At 63.1% G+C, this 20,732-nt stretch overlaps 1 protein-coding gene and 1 long non-coding RNA gene across 3 annotated transcripts in view; one reads left to right on the forward strand and one right to left on the reverse strand.

The window, feature by feature from the left end:
* The window catches only part of PIK3C2B (phosphatidylinositol-4-phosphate 3-kinase catalytic subunit type 2 beta), a 24,798-nt gene continuing 4,066 nt past the window's right edge, over window positions 1-20,732 (forward strand). The window contains exons 1-21 of one of the 2 annotated variants that reach the window (XM_069770719.1): window positions 1-134; window positions 8,623-9,606; window positions 11,369-11,469; window positions 11,591-11,745; window positions 11,877-11,997; window positions 14,232-14,343; window positions 14,454-14,533; window positions 14,615-14,678; window positions 14,921-15,067; window positions 15,371-15,404; window positions 15,744-15,939; window positions 16,884-17,006; window positions 17,871-18,038; window positions 18,237-18,348; window positions 18,438-18,580; window positions 19,438-19,626; window positions 19,780-19,873; window positions 19,978-20,072; window positions 20,149-20,329; window positions 20,443-20,550; window positions 20,637-20,729. In XM_069770719.1, the coding sequence (XP_069626820.1) occupies window positions 8,695-9,606; window positions 11,369-11,469; window positions 11,591-11,745; window positions 11,877-11,997; window positions 14,232-14,343; window positions 14,454-14,533; window positions 14,615-14,678; window positions 14,921-15,067; window positions 15,371-15,404; window positions 15,744-15,939; window positions 16,884-17,006; window positions 17,871-18,038; window positions 18,237-18,348; window positions 18,438-18,580; window positions 19,438-19,626; window positions 19,780-19,873; window positions 19,978-20,072; window positions 20,149-20,329; window positions 20,443-20,550; window positions 20,637-20,729 (3,228 nt within the window). In that variant the 5' untranslated portion in view covers window positions 1-134; window positions 8,623-8,694. Of the gene's footprint in view, window positions 135-2,306; window positions 3,070-8,622; window positions 9,607-11,368; window positions 11,470-11,590; window positions 11,746-11,876; window positions 11,998-14,231; window positions 14,344-14,453; window positions 14,534-14,614; window positions 14,679-14,920; window positions 15,068-15,370; window positions 15,405-15,743; window positions 15,940-16,883; window positions 17,007-17,870; window positions 18,039-18,236; window positions 18,349-18,437; window positions 18,581-19,437; window positions 19,627-19,779; window positions 19,874-19,977; window positions 20,073-20,148; window positions 20,330-20,442; window positions 20,551-20,636; window positions 20,730-20,732 lie in introns of those variants that run through there. The other variant, XM_069770720.1, reaches the window with a different exon arrangement.
* Window positions 10,540-11,841, reverse strand: LOC138682005 (uncharacterized). Its single transcript, XR_011322226.1, has 3 exons — window positions 11,732-11,841; window positions 11,219-11,500; window positions 10,540-10,678 (listed from the first exon to the last, which is right to left on the reverse strand). It is a non-coding gene; the product is annotated as an uncharacterized lncRNA (long non-coding RNA).

Consider the following 20,732-nt stretch of genomic DNA (forward strand, 5'->3'; position numbering starts at 1 on the left):
CCCTTCCCTTCCCCTCCCGTCCCCTCCCCTCCCTCCTCCCGCCGCCGCCGCCGCGGCGCGGCCCCGCCGCCGCCCGGCCCCAGCCCGGCCCGGCCGCCGCCGCCGCCGCCGCCGCCGCAGCCCGCTCGGAGCAGGTAGAGCTGCGCCCCGGGGGGAATTGGAGGGCGGGGGGGAGATACGGAGGGTGCTGGGGGAGACACACACACGGGTGGTGGGAGCAGGCCGGCTCCTCCAATGAACGGGTCGTTCCGGGTTTTTCCCCTTAAAAAAAAATTAAAAAAAAAAATCATCATTTTTATATATATTAATATAAATGATTTCACCTCCTGGGAGGAGATGGGGGAGCTGCGAGTCGTTTCCCCAGCGCTGCTCGAAAGCTCCAGCCCAGCCTTGTGGTTTTTTTCCAAGACTGAAAACCCCAAAAGCCCCCCGGGGGTGTGTGTATGGGGGGGGGTGTCCCGGGCGCTGCCCCCCCCAGGGCACGGTGCGGGACCGGGCTCTTGAAATGCAGCGTCGGGGGGGGCCGGGGGGGGCGGGGAAGAGCGGAAAGTTGGGTTATTTTTACGAGGAGAACAATGAAACGGTCCCCGTCAAATTGCAAAGTTGCCCGGCTGCAAAGTAGAGAGGCAGGGCTGAGGTTTCTGCCCTTTCCCATCGTGTCGGGGTCCCCCCGGGCCGGGACAGGGATGGGGACAGGGACAGGGACAGGGACAAGCCAGCACTCGTGTGTGGCCGGGAAGGGTCAGCTCATCCCACCGAAGCCACCGTGCAGGCGTGGGCTTTAGGTACGGTGCATGGGGGCAGAAAGCACTTTCTGAGGATGCTGGGCTTGCTGCAGCGAGCTGCGATGCTCCCTCTCCTCCTGCGGTACGGTGGATCCTGAACTTGCAGAAATGCTCATGCGTGTATTTAGCAGTAAACTCTAGAGATATGTGAGCTATTACCCCTAAGCGAAGGAGATATATTGACTTAACCACAGCTATTCATGTGTGTAAGGCCAAGCACGAACGTAACTGTTCACAGGATCTGGGCCGGGGGGAACTAGCACCAGTGCCATCAAGAAAAATCAATGTTTTCCTCCCAAAGTGGGAGGGACAGGGTAGCAGGGAGCTGTGGGGTGAGGGAAACCAGCCTGCCAAATGGGGCACCCGGCTCTCCCAGGCTAACCGCCCCGGCGAGGTGCCCGACCCACCTCGCCTCGGGAGCACCCTCCTAAATACCAAGCGAAACGAGGTCGAGGAGAGGATCCGCGCCGCTGCCGGGAGCCGAAAGGAGCTGCCTTTCCAGCCCAGCAGCCAGGCAGCCGGGCGCCAACCCTCCCTGCATGCTGCAATGTAAGTAGGTGCTCCATGTGTGCGTTGCCTGGATGCACACCAAGGATGCGTGTGCAGCTCGTGCACGCTGGCACCCAGGGCTGCGGGGCAGGGAAGGTGGTTGCGAGGCCAGGGTGCCAGCGAGGCTGGGGGTCCTGCGGTCCTGAGCAGTGGGGATGGACCACCGGGGTTGTAGCAGCGGCAGCATCCACAGCCGTGTCCCGAGTGAGGTGTTTCCCTGCGTGTCGGGTGCTCTGGAAGAGCTGCCCGTGTCCGGCCTGTGTCTGTGGTGTGTCCTTGGGCTGTGGCTCTCTCCCACGGCATGTAAATCCTGCTGGCTGAGCAGGGCTGAGCAGCATGAGAGGACAACAGTTCCCGTTGCAGACTGGGCTGGGTCTGACATGCAGCGTGGCGGCGTGGGGCCAGCCAGGCCCCTTGCACCCCATCAGGGTGCTGTGGGCAGGGGGGTGCACCCCGGCTGCTGCATGTCCTCCGTGCACCCTGCCAGTTCGGCTGCGGGAGCGTCTGGGTCAGGGAGAGCCCTGTGGTAGCAGGGAACAGCCCTGCGGAGCATGTGGCATGGATACAGCTGCAATCACAGCGGCAGGATCCGTCCCTTGGGGCTCACCCAGACCGCTGGGCTGCGGGGCAGAGGGCAGCGCAGGCAGGGAGGGCAGCATGCTGCTTCTTGCCAGCCCATCCCAGCTCTGCCGTGCAGGCAGGACTTTTCCCCTGGGTGCTGGTGCAGCGAGGAGCACTGAGGCCGGGGAGGTTCTGTGCTTTACGTTGCTCGGTTGTCCTGGGCATATATAGGGCTCCAGCTTCTCCTTGCCTAGCTGAGCCCCCGTGCAGGCTGTGCACGCAGGATCGCTGCCGGCAGGCTGGTGCGCAGCTGGGTGCACGTACACCCGTGCCATCGCACAGCCAGCCACGCCGTGCCGGGCGCTCGCCGCAGAGGAAGCCGAGAAGCTGAGATTTGCATAGGAGCCGAGTGCCAGAGCTGCGACGCAGGGAAGAGCCTGACCGCCAGCATCCCCCGGGGAGGCTGAGCACCGAGTAAAACCTGGCCCTGGGGATGGGTGCTGGGCGCTGGAGCAGCGAGGGTTGAGTAATTTAGAAAGTCCGACCGCGGGTGTGCCCCAGGGCCAGGGAGCAGGCGGAGGCTTGGGGTGTGTTGGCCCCGTCATCGGAGCTGCCGTGGGGCCCAGAGCTGCTACGTGGGAACACCGGGGTGGATGCAGCGGTGGGTGGCTTTGCGGAAGGGTCCCACCCTCGCTCGTCCCCGCTCCCCCATTGCTTTGCAGGTGCCGGGTGAGGTTCAGCATCTCCTGTGCAGCCAAGCATGTGGCTGTCGCACCTCGCTGCAAAGGGGGACTCTGACATCCCCCCACCCACGCTGCCTCCTGCCCCACGCCTGGCTGGGACATCCCATTGTCCCCTCTGCTGTCCCCATCGTGGACTCTGCTCCTGCCATGCAGGGCTCTGGGTGATGCCTCTGCAGCGCTCCCTCCTTCAGCTGCCCCAATTCAGGGGCTTCCCATCCTAAACCTCAACCCATCATCTTCCCAGGGCAGGATTTCCTCCCGAGGGTGGAAATACGTAGAAAAATGATGGAAGAGCCTTTGGCATCGGCCAGCTTCACATCCTGCCTCCTCTGGAGAGCTTGGACCAGACTGGACTTTGCTCTGCTATTAATAGGAGACGTATCGGCTTGAAGAGGAAGAAACTCCTCCTGCCGTAAGGCAACAGGTTGGAAGTGAGTGGCACTGGCTGTTTTCAAGGCATTTGCTCAGCCCGGCGTCTGCAGGACAGCAGCCACCTGGTTTTATTTTGCTGCACATAACAAACTGGTTGGATCCTGCAGGTCTCTGCGTTGCAGTGGCAAGTGCTACAGATCTGCCCTGGCAATGGGACACGTTGGGGTACACAGAAGGAGCTGTGTCCTTCATGCCCAGCCCACAGTGAGGGTGGCTCCTGGGGTGTGAAGCGGGGCTGGAGCCCAGGGGATGGGAATCAGCTTTGAGCCCTTCCTACCACCCTGCCAAGAAATGCTGGCAACAGGTCCTGGTGGGGGGAGCCAGCTCCAAACCCCCTCTGGAAACTCCTGGGAGCGCAGCCCCTTGGCTTTTGGAGTTCATTTTTTTGTCTGCAAACTGGGGAATACAAATAGAGTTGCCTGAAAATGTCTGCTGGGATTGGTTTTTGGGCGGGAATCATGCCGTTTTCACTGTGAGCGCTTCCAGAGCATTGGTTTCGCTGGGTTTTGGGTTGATGGGTGGTGTTTCAGCAGCACTGAGTGTGGCGCCAGAAATTAAATGCTCAGGGTTTCAGTTTCATTTTTTCAATGACCTTTGAGACCAGGTTCCTCTTCTGGAGCTCTGGTTCCAAACTGGGATGAAAATCCTGCGTTTTTCCTGTGTGGAAACACCACCTGGAGACCCACGCAAAGGGCTTTCCTTGATCATGATGTTGCGCAGGAGGTCCCAAAAGGCCGGATTTCCCTCCTGTTTTGGAGGGGAAGAGGAGAGTTGAGACCAGAGAGTTTCTTCTGGAGCAGGGGGAGCTGGGTCCCACCTGCTCTGGGGGTGCTGGAGCTGGTGGGAGGCCCTGGGAAGCTGCCCCCCCCGCATGCCATGAGCTGCATGGGATGAGGAGCTGGCTCTGCCTCGCAGATGTAGGAGCATCCCCGCTGCCGGAGAGTGACCCTGCGATCCAGTACACCCGGGGAGCTTTGTCACCCCGCGATGTGCTGTGACTCGCAGCGGGAGCGATGGCATGTGGCTGGGGACGCAGCCAGGAGCGGGTTCCGTGTCCCCAAGGCAGGGAAGCCCTCGCCATCCTCCTGGCCAGGCAGGGGCTGCTCCGGCGGCTGGGAACGCAGCGGCTCGCCCTGTTCAGGGGGAGCAGCAGGATGGATGGATGGACCCGCAGACCCAGAGGTGAAGGCTGGTGCTTTATCCTTCTCACGGCCGCTCCTCCCTCCACTGGATTATAAATGAGTGTGAATTGTCTCCCCTGATAGGCATAACCTCCATCCCCGGCTCCCACACCCCGGGGAGGTGCCCCTCTGGGGCTTGCTTTGCTTCCTCGCCCTCAGATGTTTGATGTCTTCCCAGATGCTTCGGACATTTCGATCTGCTCCCAACGCAGCTGCCTGCGAGGGGGAAGGGAGGGATGGGGAGAGCCCGGGGGGGGAACGCAGCGAACCCCCTCCAGCTGCAACGGTTCTGACCCAGGCTCCTGTCCCTGGGCAGGGGGAGACGGGGCTGGCTGCAGCGTTTGCTCAGCCGTGGGATCCCGTAGGATGATTTTCTGCTCGGCTTCCCTCGTCCCTCCCTGCACCGAGCAGGTGCTGCTTAGCTGCCAGGAGCAGGGGTGGGCTGCAGGCAGCGCTGAGCTCTCCCCGGGTCCTCCCCAGCCTGCCCCAGTCCTCCTCGCCCTCCTCCCAGTCTGATGCTCAGCTCTTTGCACAAGGGCTGGGATTGTCCCTCCCTGTCCCGCTGATGCTGGGTGTGGGGACAGGGCGAGCCCTATGGGGAGCCTGTGCATCCTCTGCCCCAAAGCCCTGCAGAAAGACAGTCCCCAAGAGCCACCGCAGAGCAGGACCAGCTGCTGTGGAGGGATTTTGAGGGGGCTAACGGAGCCCCTCAGCCCTCGGCGGGGAGGGCTTGACGACTGCCGTCAGGCTGAGCTGCTCCTGGGTGGATCCAACTGTTCTGGTATTTGAGAAATAAACTCTGTGGGATCTGCCAGCATGCAGGCATGAAAGCCTCACCCCAAGCCTCCCTTTCCTTCCCATCCCGGGAGGGTGCCCCAGGGTGTGCAGAACCCAAGGGGTGTTGGCCAGGCTGGCAGGCAGGGTGCCCACACTGGGAGCTGGACAAGGGATCATGCTGCAACCAGCAGATGCTCTGAAATCATGTTTAATAATGCAAGAGGTCCGGACAAGGGATCGTGCTGCAACCAGCAGATGCTCTGAAATCGCATTTAAAAATGCAAGAGGTTGCCGAAAGAGGATTTGGAGCTGGTTTTGCTGCCCTTTGGTCTCAGCACTGATGTTCTCGAGGGCTGTCCCTGAAAGGAGGTTGGCTTCGTGCACCTGGGCAGGGCATCGATGGGGAAATGTCCCTGAGCTCTGCTGATGGGGCCGCACAGAGCAGAGCAGGGACTGCTGGTGGGTTACGCAAGGGATGCGATCCCTGTGCGTGGCTCCTGCAAGGCTGCAGTCTCCCTTATGGGGCCATGCTGGTGCAAACTGTGAAGAAAATTGTGATAAACCATAATTTGGGGCTTAGGGCAAAGGGTTTCTAGTGGACAAGTGGTTTTCCCTCCTGTGTGCCTCCAGCCGAGCCATGTGCTGCAGCCACAGTAACTCAGCACAGCGAAGCGTTTCTCCAAAAGGTGGGATCCCAAGCTGGATGGGTCTCCTGAGGCTGACGTGACCATGGCAAATGCCAGGAAATTTAAAGTCAGAAAATTATCCCTATGTTATTAGTAGTAGTATTTTAAAGAGGAAAAAATCTGCTTTTGTCTGCTCCTCTGGAATTCAGCTCCTGCCTTGGGAGCTCCCGTTCTGAGACCTAACCCACAGCTCGCAGCCCCGGGTAATTTTTGTAACAAGCTGCTGGGGGAAGAGAGGCATTTGGTGGAAACGCGAGTGGCCGCTCAACAAACCCCCAGGAGCAGGAGCCGGCAGCATCGCTGAGGTGCTGGTTGAGCATCGGTCCTGCCCCTGGCTGAGGACTTGGAGGGTGACCGGGAGAGTTTGGGGCTCTTCCACGTGGGTTTGTATCCCCTCAGTCTGGCTGCGGTGCCGGCTCGGGAGGGAAGGGGCCGAGCAGCCTGCTCAGGGATGTTCGTGGTGTCCCCAGCTGAGGTGACGTCCCCCGGGTTGCATGCAGCCCCCTCCTGTGTGGCTTTTCTCCGGCTGATGTTGGCACCGCAGTGTTGCTCTGCCCGGCGCAGGCTGAGCCTGCCTCCCCCCATCCCCATCCTCATCCCCATCCCTGTGTCCCAGCTGCTCTGCCAGTGCCTGCCCAGCTCATGGCAGAGGCAGGACCACGTTTGCTGTTGCTGGCCCGGTGCGGGTCTGGCTGCATCCCACCGACACGTGCGGGAGCCTCGGCTTAACCAGGCAGGAGTGTTTCTCTGCTCAAAATGTCAGCAAGATGCAGATGCTTCTCTTGGAGATGAGAATGGGTTTGTGGCTTTGTCAGCCACAAAAATCGGTTCGATTTTATTGCTTTTGGGTTAAAAGCAGATTTTCTTTGTTCCGCTTCCAGAAGCCCAGGACTGCCAGCTTTTGGGATTTCTACTTTTCCAGGAAAAGCCCACGGCTGCCAGCAGGGACCAAAATGCTGGGGAAGGGAACACTTCCAGCCTGTGTCCCCCAGCAAAGCCATTTTTCCACTTAGAATGCACAAAAAAGCTGGTTGAGTGAGGTGCCCAGCCAGCCTGGTGTTGGGGGACCAAGAGCGGACCCGTGCCGGCGAGGGGGTCGAGCCCGCCTCGTTTGTGGGAAATGTATTTGCAGCAGGCGTAGCCTGGGCTGGGCTAATTAGCAGCCATCTGGTCCCAGGGTCAGGAGGGCCCTTTTGTGGGTGACGAGGGGGTGACGTGTCTGGGGGGGCTGCCGTGGGTGATAATCAGCAACCGGGCTGGGAGGGGACGGTGGGGACCAGCCTGGTGATGATGGTGATGCTGTGCTGGGTACTGGAGGAGGGTGGTCACTGGCATAGCCCAGGCTGGAGGTGGTTGCCCCATGCCGTGGGGTGGGATGTGGGGGGGATATGTTGTGCCTGATGGGCTCCTGCATCGCTGGGGGTCAGAGCAGGCAGCGGCGGGGTCTGCCAGTCCTCTCCCCACTCCTGCACCTTAAGGGCTTTCCTGCTCTGCAAGGGCACGGGCACTGAAGGAAGGTCCTCGGGTTCAGCAATGCCCGCAGCCCCCAGCAGCGCTTTCCAGCAAAAACGCCTGCAATCACCGGGAAGGGGCAGTTGCACCCTTTCGTCCGAAATCAGAGCATCAACCAGAGCCCTGCGCAGTGCAGAGCGAGCGGTGTGGGGCAGAGGAGAGAGCCCTGGGTGGCAGCCGAGGTCCCGTGTCCTCCCCGTGCTGAGGCTCGTGAGCCAGCCCTGGCCGTAGCCCGAAAACACTCAGCTGCCTCTCAGCTCTAGAGATTTCAAGTGCCGGCCTTCTCCAGGGGCTTTGGGCTCGCTCCACTCTTCTGTTTAACATCCACTTTGTTGTTTATTTTGATAGGAAGGGAAGAGGAGGTGAAACATCCTTCCCCGGGGAGCACGGCGCTGGCCGGGCAGAGCAAAGCCCCCTCTGCGGTCACCGCCCTCCGTGGGTTTTGGTCGAGGGCCAGGGAGCGGTTTTCCAGTCCGGCTGTTTGGCCTCTCGGCTCGCACAGCTAAATGCTGCAAAGTAGCTGGGTTTGGAGGCTGCGCAGCGCCGGGTGCTTTGGGGAGGCTCGGAGGGACCCGCGGGGCCGTTCGAGGGGGCTGGGGCTCCCGGTGGTTCTCAGACCTGAGTGTGATGCCTGGATGCCCATCGCCGTGCCCTCTTTCTTGCTTGCTGAAGCAGCCCAGGCTTCTTGGTGCTGGGGAATAGCAGCAGGAGCCGGTGAGAAGCGGGTGCTCCCGGCTGTCCTGGGCCATGCACGGTTCCATCTGCTGAAACGGGGTTTGGGGACGGGATGCCGTGGCCCCGAGATGGGGAGAGAGCAGCGTGCTGCCAGGCAGCACCCTGTCTTGTCCCATCCTTGCCCTTCTCTCTCATCTTTTCCTTTCTGCTTCAAAAAGCCGTAGTTTTGCTGGCAGAGGCTGTCTGTTTTTCAACACTGTGATGGCCCCAAGACTAGCAAGGGGGCTCAGAGCCATGTCCTAGGCATGCCACCAGAGCATCAACACCAGGGTGAAGCCCATGCCAGGGCAGGCTCCTCACGGCAGCGAGGTTGCAGGTTGAGTCAGCCCCAGCTGCAGCCACTGGCCCCGCTGCCCTCCCCTCTCTGCGTCTTATTTTGTCCTCGGGGAAATACGTCGGGCTCCAGCAATAGCCCCAGCAGCTGCTGTGGGGCCAACCAGCCCTGCCTGACTGGTGGCCGTGGGGTCCTGGGGGGGCAGGCAGCAGCAGCAGCGCAATCTTTATTTAACCCATCTCATTGCTGAGCCCCTAAACGTTTCCTTTTTTCCATCGCAGAGAGGAAGGGCTGTACCACCAGCGCTGCCAGCCTGACCCTCCTTAGCCAACCTTCCTCCTTGTAGCCTGCCCCAGCCATTAACCCTTGCCTTTCCCCTCCGCCCAGGTGGCCGGCGGTGCAGCATGCCTTTCTCCTGACCTCTGAGCCCAGGAGGAAGAAGTCCTGGTCCCCGGAGAGATGTCCGCCACGCACGGCAATGGGGAGCACTGGAAGTCCCTGGAGTCGGTGGGCATCAGCCGAAAGGAGCTGGCGCTGGCAGAGGCGCTGCAGATGGAGTACGACGCGCTCTCCCGCTTGCGGCAGGACAAGGAGGAGAACCGGGCCAAGCAGCGGGGAGACCGGCCCCTCATCTCCTGGGACGATCCCGCCGAGAGGAACGGCTGTGCCGGCATCAAAGCAGCACGTGGCCTCTCCGGTTCCGACCCCATGCTCAGCTACAACGTCCCGCTGGCCCCCGAGGGTCCCCCCGCGCCCGGACCTCCACCTGGCCCCAGCCCCCCCCGGCCGGACCCCCAGCCCTGGCTGAAGGGACCCCTGGCTGGGGACTATCTCTACATCTTCGAGGGGTCGGGGGGGGACTTCCTCGGGGAGCCCCTCAACGGCACCTCGCCCCACGACGGCGGGGGCAGCTCCCCCAAAAAGCTCTCACCGCCCCCGCTGCCCCCCCGGAACTCTCTCTGGAGCTCCTCCGAGGGCACCCAGCGCTCGGGAAAGGGGTCCCCCCCATCTTCCAAAGGACCCCAGCCCAGGGACATCAACATGTTCTCAGCGGCCCACGAGCGGGCTCACGGCAAGCTGCTCGGCCGCCGCATCTCTGAGGAGGACCCCTACGGCATCGCCGACTACGGCGGCATCAACGATGCCATCACCTGCCTCAACCTGAAGTCCACCTACGAGTCGGAGGTGCTGCGGGAAGCTGCCCGTGGCTGGAAGGAGGGCAGGAGCATCTTCGAGAAGGAATCGAGCGGCAAGCCGGTGGCACGGAGCAAGACCATGCCCCCCCAGGTCCCCCCGCGGACATACGTCTCCCGTTTTGGCAACCGGAAAAATCTGGCACCGAACAAGAACCGCAGGATCTCCGTCGACCCGGTAAGAAGCTTTTCTCTTCCTGCCTTGGAAGTAGGGCTGGGATGGAGCCAAGGTGCTGGGGAGAGCTGGGAACCCAGAACCGGGATGCAAACAGGGCCACGGGTGCCTGCGGCTTTGCTGGGTTTCCTTCGCTCCGGGTTGGTTTTATTTGTCCTGACACCGGGGCTCCTCAGAGTCTTGTTTGCATCACTGTCGGAGGCATCTGTGCGCTGAGACTCCGTCCCTGGGGGTTATTAAGACCTTTCCAGATTGCACAGCTCCCCGAGGGGTGCGGGATCATGCAGCCGTGGCCAAAATCCTCTGGGGTGGGTGACCAAAATCCTCTGGGGTGGGTGAACCGGGGCCGGGAAGCCAAGCAGAAGGGCAAGTCCCACCCGGTCATCATCCCGCTGCTGCCGAGCAGGCGGGATGCTCCATGCGCTGCCATCTGAGCGCTGCCTCCTCTCCGCACCCTCGTGCCCAGACACTGCTGGTCCCCAAACACTGCCCAGACCCCAACAGCCGAAGCCTGGTGCCCGCAGGAGGGCACCGGCAGTGCCCGGATCCAGGGCTGGCGTGGCACACGAGCACCCTGGAGCTGCTGCGCCGGGGTTGCAAGCACGCACCGTCTCCGCATGCCGTGCTGCAGGTGGTTTGTGGCGGATTTGTGTCCCGTCGACTCATGAAATATCACAAGATCCTCCGGAAAGAGCCGGGAGTCTCCTCCCAAGAACCGGGCGATCGCTTTCCTGTTCGGCTCGCAACGTCCTTTCCGATCCCAGCTCCCTTCTTCCCTCTGTCGAGCGGCGAGCGGGATACTCCTCTCTGTGCACAGAGGTGTTGGGGGGCTGCTGGCACTGCCGCTGTCTCTCTCCCGGGGCTCCCAGGCCCCCTGTCCCCAACTGGGTGCCCGTTGCAGGGGCAGAGCCCCGGCTCTGGTGCAGCTCATCCCGCCTCTGGCAAGAGGAGGAGATAAATAACGGGAGAAGTTGCCTTCCTCGCAGGGTCCCCACTCCACGGGGAGCGAGGGATGCAGCCGGGGACCGCCAGCGGGGGCTACGTAAGTCACTCTCGGCTTTCTTAGTGCCAGAAACTAATTATAAAAGAGCATTAAAATTGTCTTTAGCGGCTGCTGTGTTCTCTGCCTTTCTCTGCCTCCCTTTAGCTGTTGGCTGGGTTAATTGCTCTGACAGTGGGGCCATTGTTCGCTGCAGAAGAGCAATGGAGGCCCAGGGACCCCCACGCGCGGGGGGGAGCCTGGCACGGCGGTGCGGGGTGGGAGGGCGGCGTGTGGGGCTGGGCACGGGCACCGGCACAGGCTCTGCTGCAGCACCCTGGTGGCCTGGGGACAGTCCCTGCCCGTCCCACGGGCATCCTCGGCTCCATCTCTGCCCATCTCTTGTCTCACTGGGGAATCTCCCTGCTGGGGCTTTTGGAAACAGCCTGGAAATGGCCAGTTTTGTGGGCAGGGAGCTGGGGGCAGCGAGACCTTAGGTCTCCCTTCTCCCAGCTGTGGGGAAGGTGCTGGTGCGGACGTGGGTGATGCACCCTGCGGCTGGTGCCCGCCTGGCCCAAACCCCTCCTGTGCTGGACCATGTTTCTCCCCCCCCGTGCTGCTGCAGAGCTGCCTTACCCCCAGCTGCAGCAATGCCAGGGCAAGCAACGGCTCTCGGTGCCCAATACTCTATTGGGAGGATCCGGCAAACCCCGTCCCGGGTGGGCGGCGGGCTGGAGCCCCCCGGGACGCTGCAGCAGGCTGATGGGCTGGTGCTCTGCCCCGTAGGTTGCCCCCCGGCCGCATTCCTTCGCCAACGGCTACGAGCTCTTTGAAGTCTCCGAGGAGCGGGATGAGGAGGTGGCTGCTTTCTGCCACATGCTGGATGTGTGAGTACCCAGCCAAAGCTGGAGCATCCCACTGCAAAATGCCCCAAAACAGGTGTTTTTTTGGGAGGTGGGGCAAAACCCAAAGCAGGGCAGCATCTCTGACCTGTCCCTGCCTCCGCAGGCTGCGGTCCGGCTACAGCACCAAGGACTATTCCCTCACCGGCTTGGTGTGGAGTGCCGTCAACCTCAGCCCCGAGCAGCTGGGCCACGGCGTCAGCCTGAAGGTGACGGTGGTGTGTGACAGCCTGCGGGAGCCCCTCACCTTCACCTGCGACTGTAAGTGTCCCACGCCGCGCAGCTGCTTGCAGCAATTGGGGGGGGAACCCCAGCAGCCCCCAGGTGAAGGCTCTGGGGGGGGGTGTCCCACCATCCCCGGGGGCTCACAGTGTTGTCCCTTCTCTCCGCAGGCTCCTCCACCGTGGACCTGCTCATCTACCAGGCACTGTGCTACACGCACGACGAGCTGCACACTATTGACGTCGAGGACTTCGTCCTCAAAATCTGCGGCTTGGAGGAGTTCCTGCAGAAGTGAGTATTGGGGGGGGGGCACACGACACAAGCCAGGCATCCCGGGGCTCACGTGCTCGGCCATGCTCGCCCCGTGCGTAGCCTCGGCTGGGTGTGATGGATGGTCAGGGCTGATCCCGGCGTGCACAGCAGGAGCCTCTCCTCTCTGGTTCCTGCCTCCTGAGCTGCGGCGATGCTTTTGCCAAAAGCAACATGTTGGGAGCATCTTTCCCGGTGGCAGGGTATCCGTCACGCTGACCCCTGCGCGCCTGGAGAAAGGCTTGAAAACCAGGGAGCTGCCAAAAAAGCTCTTTGGAGGAGTATTAATAACAGACATGTCATGTCACTGAGTGGAGCGGCAGAGCCCAGCTTCTCCAAGCCTGCTGTTTAAATCGCAGGAGAAGGTGGAAAAGGGATGTGTTGGGGAAGAGTGGGTGTGGGATGCGTGGGAGCATCAGGGCTGCAGTGGGCTCCCTTGGCTGCAGAGCCAGGGATGGGTGATGGGGACTGAGACCTGCACAGATCCCTCCTGCCCTCCCTGTCTTGCTGCCTTTCCTGGAGGAAGGCTGCATTTCCGTAGGGATTTTGGGGTCTGACAGCTCGGGAGAGCTCTCTGCAGAGGAAGATGCAGCAGCCATGCGTGCACAGGCACATGCCGTCCTTCCTGGCGGCTCGGTGCAGCCAGCCGGCTCCTGCTGCTGGAAAGCTGCCCTGGGCCTGGCCCTGCCGCGGGAAATCTGCGGGAGCTTTGCCACGGCCTCCAGGAGCTGCTGGTTTAGGCCCTAAAGGGACGGCTGGGAATTGCTTAGCCCGGGAGAGCCTGCGCGGCACCCGAGCAGAGCCCAGGCTCTGCTCCTGGCTGCCTGGCACGGCCATCTGAAGGGGTTATTCCCATCGGTGCTGAGCCCTTGTGCTGCCAAGCAGCCCAGTGCACGTGTGTGCACGTGTATGCACGTGTACACGTGTGCACGTGTGTGTTTGCACACAGCAGGGGTGCAAGCTGTTAACTAGCCATGTGTACAGCAGCATTTCCCTACAGCAAACCTCTGCTGTGGGTGGCTTGGGGCTGCCAGGGAGCACCCAGCTGTACGACGGATTCAGCCAGCTTGGAGGGCATTTCCCAAAGGGGTGAACCTCCTGCCTTTTTGGCAGGGAACGGCATCCTGGGCACGAAGCGGGACAGTCCCTGGTGAGCGTTTCCCCAGGAGCCAGCGCGGGCAGGCACTGCCATATCTCCCGGGGCCCTCAAAGGACCTTTGAGAAAGCCCTGGGACATAAAGCCCTTTTGTCGCCAATCTTTTCTTTCCACATCTTCCCGCAGCAGAGAGGATGCTGGAAGTGCCAAAACCCTCCCTGCGGAGCCGGTCGGGCCCTTGAGCTCTGCAAACCGGCCTGAGCCGCTGTCACTTGCTGCCCGTTTGCTTTTGCAAGGCATGGGGGGAGGCAGGACCAGGCAGGGGTGCTCAGGATGCTGGCCCCGTGGGTGCGTTGCTGCCTGCGCAGCTGGCTGCGGGCAAGGCTCCCCGCAGCACCTTCCCCACGTGCCCTCTCCCCATCCTGGCCGTGGGGCAGGACACGGCACCGGTGGCCACGTGCCGATCGGACTCCGTGTCCCCGTCCCCTGCAGCATCGGCGAGCCTCTGGGGGTGCTTCTCCCACCCCCCTCCCCACTTCATCCTGCCATTGCAGCTCCGTCCTGCCTGCAGCCTCCCGCACCCCCTCGGCACCGTGCCCATGGCTCTGCCATGCCAGCCGGGGCTGAATCGGCTCATTCTCCCCCGCAGCCGGCAAAGAAAGCGAGCGAGCTATGCGGGTCCCGCTCCGGTGGGGCTTGCCATGCCAGTGGGTATGGTGGGACCAGGCTGTCGCTCCCTGCTCTGGGGCTCGCCCCGGTCCTGCTGTCAAGCCAGAGCATCCTCAGGTCCACGCTCTGCTTCCCACGCGTTGGCAGGCAGGTCCAGGCACGACGGGCTCCTCCGCACCCGCTCCCAGCTCTGTCGCGCCGGCTGGGCCGGGCACGGCTTTTTGGAGGGTGCAGGGGAAGGAGGGAAAACAATAGCTTATTCTTTGGGTTTCCTAGTGCAAGCGACACCGTACCATGAACGTCCGTTTGCAGGCGAGGCAGCCCCGGCCGAGCCCCGGCTGACGCTGGCTGGCCGTGGGGTGTTGGGATGGGGCATCCCGGGTTGAATTTTGGGGCATCGCGTGGGATGGAGAGGGGCCACGGGCTCAGCGTGCGGTCTCTGTCCCCGCAGCAAACACGTACTGGGCAGCCATGAGTACATCCAGCACTGCAGGAAATTTGACATCGACATCCGCCTGCAGCTGATGAAGAGGAAGGGGGTGCGCAGCGACCTGGCCCGGACGGTGGGTGCCCGGGTTTGGGGGGCGGCGTGGGGATACCCGTACCATCACCCTGCTGCGGGAGCACCCGTGAGTGGCCAAACTACTTAAGCACAGCATCTCTCCATCTCCAGGCGAACGATGACCAGAGCCCCTCCACCCTCAACCATTACATCCACCTGCAGGAGAGACCCATCAAGCAGACCATCAGCAGGTAGGGGGGACGTGGCAGGACCGGCCCCCCCATGCCAGATGCCCACCTGGCCGGGGCTGAGCTCTGTTCTCTGTCCCCTAGGCAGGCCCTCAGTCTCCTTTTTGACACCTTCCACAATGAGGTGGATGCTTTCCTGGCAGCCGAGGTGAGCAGCAGGGATGGAGGGGGGCATTTTTGGGGCCACCTTGCCTCATTTGCTGCGGACTCTTTCCCCTTTTCATTATGGGGCTCTAAGGGTGCATCAGGGAAAGGAAAAGGCCATGAAAGTAGGGGAATCTGAGGCACGGGCTGATGCACTTCCCAGTGCATGGTGTGTGGGCTGCAGGGAGCAGCCCCTGCCCCCTCGGCTGCCCGGGGGTCCCACGTCAGCCTGCCTCTGCCCTCCAGGGAGACTTCCCGCTGAAGGCAGAACGGGTGATCCAGTCGGTCATGGCCATCTGCAACGCCCTGGCTGCCGTGGAGTCCCAGGAGATCACGGCAGCCCTCAACCAGATGCCCCCCTGCCCCTCCCGCATGCAGCCCAAAATCCAGAAGGTGAGTGATAGGTGCTGGGGGGCTGTTCCCTGTGGGGTGCGGGACCGGGGGGCTCGGCCGGGAGGCGCAGAGGGGAAGCACATTTTCACATCTGACTTCTTTCCCTCCTTCCTCCTGCTATACCACGTGGAAAATTCCTCAATAGCTGGGAGCAGGCAGCTGCCTGGCCGTGCTGCCTGCTCCGGCAGCCGAAGAGCCTGGGCTGGTTACGTAAAGCGGCTGGCTTGGCGAGCAGTTCCCCGCCGACAGCGCGGGGCTGATTCTGATGTTGCTCTTGTGGTTTCTTTCTTTTTTCCTCAACAGGATCCAAATGTTCTGGCCAAGAGGGAAAATCGAGGTATTTCTGTTCTCCTCCTCCCCTTCTGGGCTCAAGTTCTTAGTGCTTTTAATCTCCAAACCCCTCCCCCTCAATTATTAAGGCCAAAAATGTGTTTGAAACTGTTCTGGTTAAGAAAAGAGGGTTTCTGGAGGCGATGGCTGTTGTTCCTCCCAATGAACGCAGTAAAATGGGAAGCCTGAAATTCTCCCTCTCAGCCTCTTTGTCCTGGGGGAGACCTGGCCACAATCCAGCCCCCGGGGTCCCTCCAGCATCCTGACCCCAGCCCAGAGGGACACCGCGGGGGGCAGCGGGGCCAGCAGCCGCCCCGTCTCACCCCTCTCCAAACCTTCCCTTCAGAGAGGATCGTGGAGAGCCTGACGGCTGCCATCCTCAACCTGGTTGAGCTCTACTGCAGCACCTTCAACGCCGACTTCCAGACGGCCGTGCACGGGAGCCGGGAGCACGGCGTGGTGCAGGAGGCTCGCCTGCTCTCCTGCCCGCTCTCCTTCACCGTCTACGCCACGCACCGCATCCCCATCACCTGGGCTGCCAGGTAAGGGCAGCCGCCTGGACCTCACTCAGCCTCTGCCTGCCCGTCCTGGGGCTCACATCCACGTTAAACACCCTGTAGCAGGGGTATCCCTCCCCTGGGTGCCTGAGGAGTGTGTCCCTGTCCCAGATATTCACCAGGCATGGGAGGGAATAAGAGCTAACCCACCCCAAGCCTCCTAAAGGGCAGGAATATGGGGATGCTGGTGCTCGACGGGATGCTCGCAGCCAGCTGATGCCAGAGCTTCTGGGTGGGACGAGCTCTGCCACGCTCGTCCCATCCCAAGCCCACAAATCCCCAGGGCTGCAGCATCGCTCCCGGGCTCGCCGCCGCCCCGGGGGATGTGACAGATGGCTCCGGTACAGCAGGGCCAGGCTGCCCTCACCCCACATCAGCGGCGTGCTCCTTTGTTAGGTGCCTCGGTGCCCGTACCCGCTTTCGGCCCCACGCGGGGGGACGGCAGGAGCCCATCGTGGGGAGGGCGTGCGAGGCAGCGGCGCCGGCAGCAGCCGCCCCGCCGGGGACCCCTCGCCTTTGTCCTGTCCTTAATGTATTCCCCTTGGTGACTGGCTCCGAACAAAGCGGGTAGCCTGGGAAATGCCGGCATCCCCTGACCTCCAGCGCCCCGCAGCCCTCCCCGGATTGTCGCTCGGCACCTGCCACATGGCAGGGCCCCCCCCCCTCCCCGGCAGCCCCCCGTGTGATGGTATGCACGGTGGCATATGGGGATGGGGATGGGGGTTCCCGGCTCTGCACCCCCTCCCTGCCGCAGCCCCCTTCCCAAGCCCAGCCTGGGGAAGGCACGGAGGGGCAGCACCTCCGTCCTCCCCACCCCGCTTGGTGCAAGGTTTGCCCCAGGGTGGGGTGAACCCCCGGGTGCCGGCTCCCCTGCCCGAGGCAAAGCTTTCCGCCTCCCCGGTTCACGGCTCCCTCTGTTCCCCTTGCAGCTACGAAGATTTCTACCTCTCCTGCTCCCTCAGCCATGGTGGCAAGGAGCTGTGCAGTCCCCTGCTCACCAGGAAGGCCCACGTCTACAAATACCTCTTCCACCTCATCATATGGGACCAGCAGTAAGGCAGCGCTCCGGCTGTGGGGTGGGCAGGGGGGTCCCGGTGCCGTACCCAGCCACGCTGCCTTCCTCCTCCTCCTCCTCCTCCTCCCCTGCTCCAGCACCTTGTCTCTGCGCCTCTCCCCAGTTTTCGGTTGTCAGAAGCTCTTGTGTCATCCCCGGGAATAACACCAGTCCCAGCACCAGCCCTGCCCTCCCGGGACCTGCATGTTTGCACCCAGGAAAGGGGATCTGCTCCAAAAATAGCCCCGGGAGCAGGCAGGGAGGCTGTGCCAAGCCCTCACCACGCCTGGCATTCGCAGTGGCCCGGGGAGGTGGGGATGGGACAGGCTAATTTTAGAAGGCGCCGATGCCCCCCAAGGACAGGCGCCGAGCGGCCAGCGGGACGGCGGGGAGCGGAATCGTGCAGGTCCCCTCCGTGGAACGATCCTCTTCCCGTGCCCACCCGCGGGCGGGATGTAGCTGCCGCCCTGGGCTCCCCGGGAGCGTCGGAGAGGAGCCTCTGCCCCGGGGTCCCACGCAGCCCACCCTGGCCGTGGGACGAGGTCAGTGTGCGGTGGGGGCCCTCCGTGGCAGCCCCCCTGCCCCGCGGTCATCTTCCCGGGACAGAGAGCAGCAGGACTCTCCGGTGCCAGGAGAAGACTGGGGTACACAAGCAGCTGGCTCTCCCCAAACCCCGCTGCCCGTGACCTCCATCCCATGCTGGGGGGGACGTGGCACCCCCAGTGCTGGCAACAAAGGCGTCTGTTGGGCTGGGCTATCCTGGAGCACGCTTGGCATCCCAAGGCGGGGGGCTGGCCGGTGCCGCTGGGCGCTGGCGGTGCCCGTCCCTGGCACGGCTGAGCCACCGGCTGCTCTCTTGCAGGATCTGCTTCCCCATCCAGGTGAACCGTCTGCCGCGGGAGACGCTGCTCAGCGTCACGCTCTTCGCTGTGCCCATCCCACCCCCGGGGAGCTCCTCTGACGCCAGCAAGCAGCGGCGGGTCCCCGAGGCCCTGGGCTGGGTGACCACCCCCCTCTTCAACTTCAGGCAGTACGTGGGGCATCCCGCCACGACGGGCACGGCGAGGGGCCGCGCCGGCATCCCCGGGGGGGACAGGAGGGTCCCCAGCACCGCGGGGTCCCCAGTGCCTTGGCTTAGCGTGGGGACAGCATCACTGCAGCAGTGCCACCCTCCTGCCCCGGCAGGGTAGCTCCCAGTGCCGGGATCTCACCCATCCTCCTCCTCCAGGGTCCTGACCTGTGGGCGAAAGCTCCTGGGCTTGTGGCCGGCGACCCAGGACAACTCCAGAGCCAGGTCGAGTGCCCCCAACTTCAACCAGCCCGACAGTGTCATCCTGCAGGTACGTCCTGGTGGGGGGGGGGGTCTGGGGACACAAACACCCCCCAAGCCCTGCATGTGGCCCCCACTTATCCTCTGCCTCTGCCCCAGATTGACTTCCCCACCTCCGCCTTCGAGGTGAAGTTCACCAGCCCGCCAGCGGCCGAATTCAGCCCCAAGTACGAGTTCGGCAGCCTGGGGGAGGAGGACCAGTGCAAGCTGCGGGAGGCGATGCAAAAGAAATCACTCTACTGGTAAGCAACCCCGGGGAGGGGGGTCAGGGGATGGCATCAGCCTGCCGGGGGGGGGACTCTGTTGATAAACCTCCAGCACTGCCCCGGCACGCACAGGGGATATCTGAGGGTCTGACCCTGCCTCTGGCTGCCAGCAGCTGGGGATGAGGCTGGAGCCTGGCATTTGGCCGAGCTGCCTGCCCATAGCTGCCTGTCGTGGGTCCTTCTGCGCTCTGCCCTCCCCGGCTGCCCCTCTCTGGGGAGGGTCTCTCCAGCCACGTCCCCTCCAGTGGGGACAGCTGTCCTGCCCCTCGTCCAGCCCAGTATGGCTGAGCTGGCCAGAGTCCTCCGGCGCCAGCTATAAACGGGAGGATCAGGTATCGGCAGCTGCACAGGGATCCACTGCACAGGACAGTGCTGACGCTCCTTGCAAAAAAAAGCCTGGGGTGCACGGCCGACCCGGCTGGCTGGGGGGTCCCCGGGCAGGGGGACAGCCAGGGCCATCCCTGCAGCAGCTCAGTCAACCCCTGCGCATGGGTGCTCGGGTCCTGGCTGCCCCTTGGGTGATGGGGTGCAGTGTGGGGATGGTGGGGAGCCCCCTGTATCCTGCAGCACCACGCAGACCTGTCTGCTGAGCTTGCCCCAGCCGGCGGGGGGGGAATGCAGGCAGGATCCTGCTCTCCATCAACTCTTTATTTTTCACAGGCAGGGCCATGGTGGGGCAGCAGGGAGGGCTCAGAGGGCTTTATCGGTGTCCCACGCACCGTGCATGATAGGGACAGGGGGATCCCACATCCCAAACCTGCCAGCCCATCCACGCCATCCCCTCCCTCGCCCCGAGCCTGAGCCGTGTCCCCCCCATTCCCCCGCTGCTGTAGGCTGATGGACGCTGACCGCAAGCGGCTGTGGGAGAAGCGTTACTACTGCCACGCAGCACCCGGCGCGCTGCCCATGCTGCTGGCCAGTGCGCCCAGCTGGGAGTGGGCCTGCCTGCCCGACATCTATGCCCTGCTCAGCCAGTGGACCTACATGAGCCACCAGGATGCCCTGGGGCTCCTCCACGCCACGTAAGCTCCTGGTGGGCTGTGGGTACCGCAGGGATGCATGGTCTGGCACTGCTGCCCTTCCCGTGCAGGCAGGGAGAGGGCAGCGGTAGCAATGGGGTTTCGGGGGGGGAATTGCTGAGGATTCTGTCCCAATGACGCCTGTCCCGGCCGTAGGTTCCCAGACCAGGAGGTGAGGAGGACAGCCGTGCAGTGGATCGACTCCATCTCTGACACTGAGCTGCTGGACTACCTGCCCCAGCTGGTCCAGGTGCGTGATGGGACCAGGACACGGCATGGGGTGCATGCCAGGACTGGGATGCGGCACGGGGTGCATGCCAGTCCCGTTGTGCCCCAAAAATGTCCCCTCTCCAGGCCCTGAAGTACGAGTGCTACCTGGACAGCCCGCTGGTGCGCTTCCTCATGAAGCGAGCGATCTGTGACCTGAAGATAACGCACTACTTTTTCTGGTGGGTTTGGGGGGGTCAGGAGTGGCAGGGCGTTCCCTGGGGCTCACCTGACCCTGCATGCCCCTGCTCTGAGCAGGCTGCTGAAGGATGGCCTCAAGGACTCCCAGTTCAGCATCCGCTACCAGTACCTCCTGGCAGCTCTGCTCTGCTGCTGCGGGAAGGGGCTGCGGGAAGAGTTTGACCGGCAGTGCCTGCTCGTCAGCACGCTGGCCAGGTTGGCCCAGCAAGTGCGGGATGCCGCCCCGTCCGCACGCCAGGTGGGTGTCGGGATGGTGAAAGGGGGTGCAGGGGGGTGCCAGGCTGTGTCTCAGCCCCCCCATCCCATGCCCACCCCATCGCATGCCCACCCCATCTCATGCCCACCCCGCAGGGCATCCTCCGCGAGGGGCTGGAGGACGTGAAGCAGTTCTTCAAGGCCAACGGGTCGTGCCGGCTGCCGCTCAGCCCCAGCCTGCTGGTGAAGGGGATCGTGCCCCGGGTGAGTGCTGGAGCCGGGGGCATCGGGGGGCTCCTCTGCCCGCACCTGGCTCACCCTGACAGGCTTCGCCTTCCTCCCCGTGGCAGGACTGCTCCTATTTCAACTCCAACGCAGTCCCCCTGAAGCTCTCCTTCCAGAACGTTGATCCCCTTGGGGAAAACATCCGAGTCATCTTCAAGGTG

The sequence above is a fragment of the Haliaeetus albicilla genome, chromosome 26 (assembly GCF_947461875.1).
Source record: "Haliaeetus albicilla chromosome 26, bHalAlb1.1, whole genome shotgun sequence".
Taxonomy (NCBI): domain Eukaryota; kingdom Metazoa; phylum Chordata; class Aves; order Accipitriformes; family Accipitridae; genus Haliaeetus; species Haliaeetus albicilla.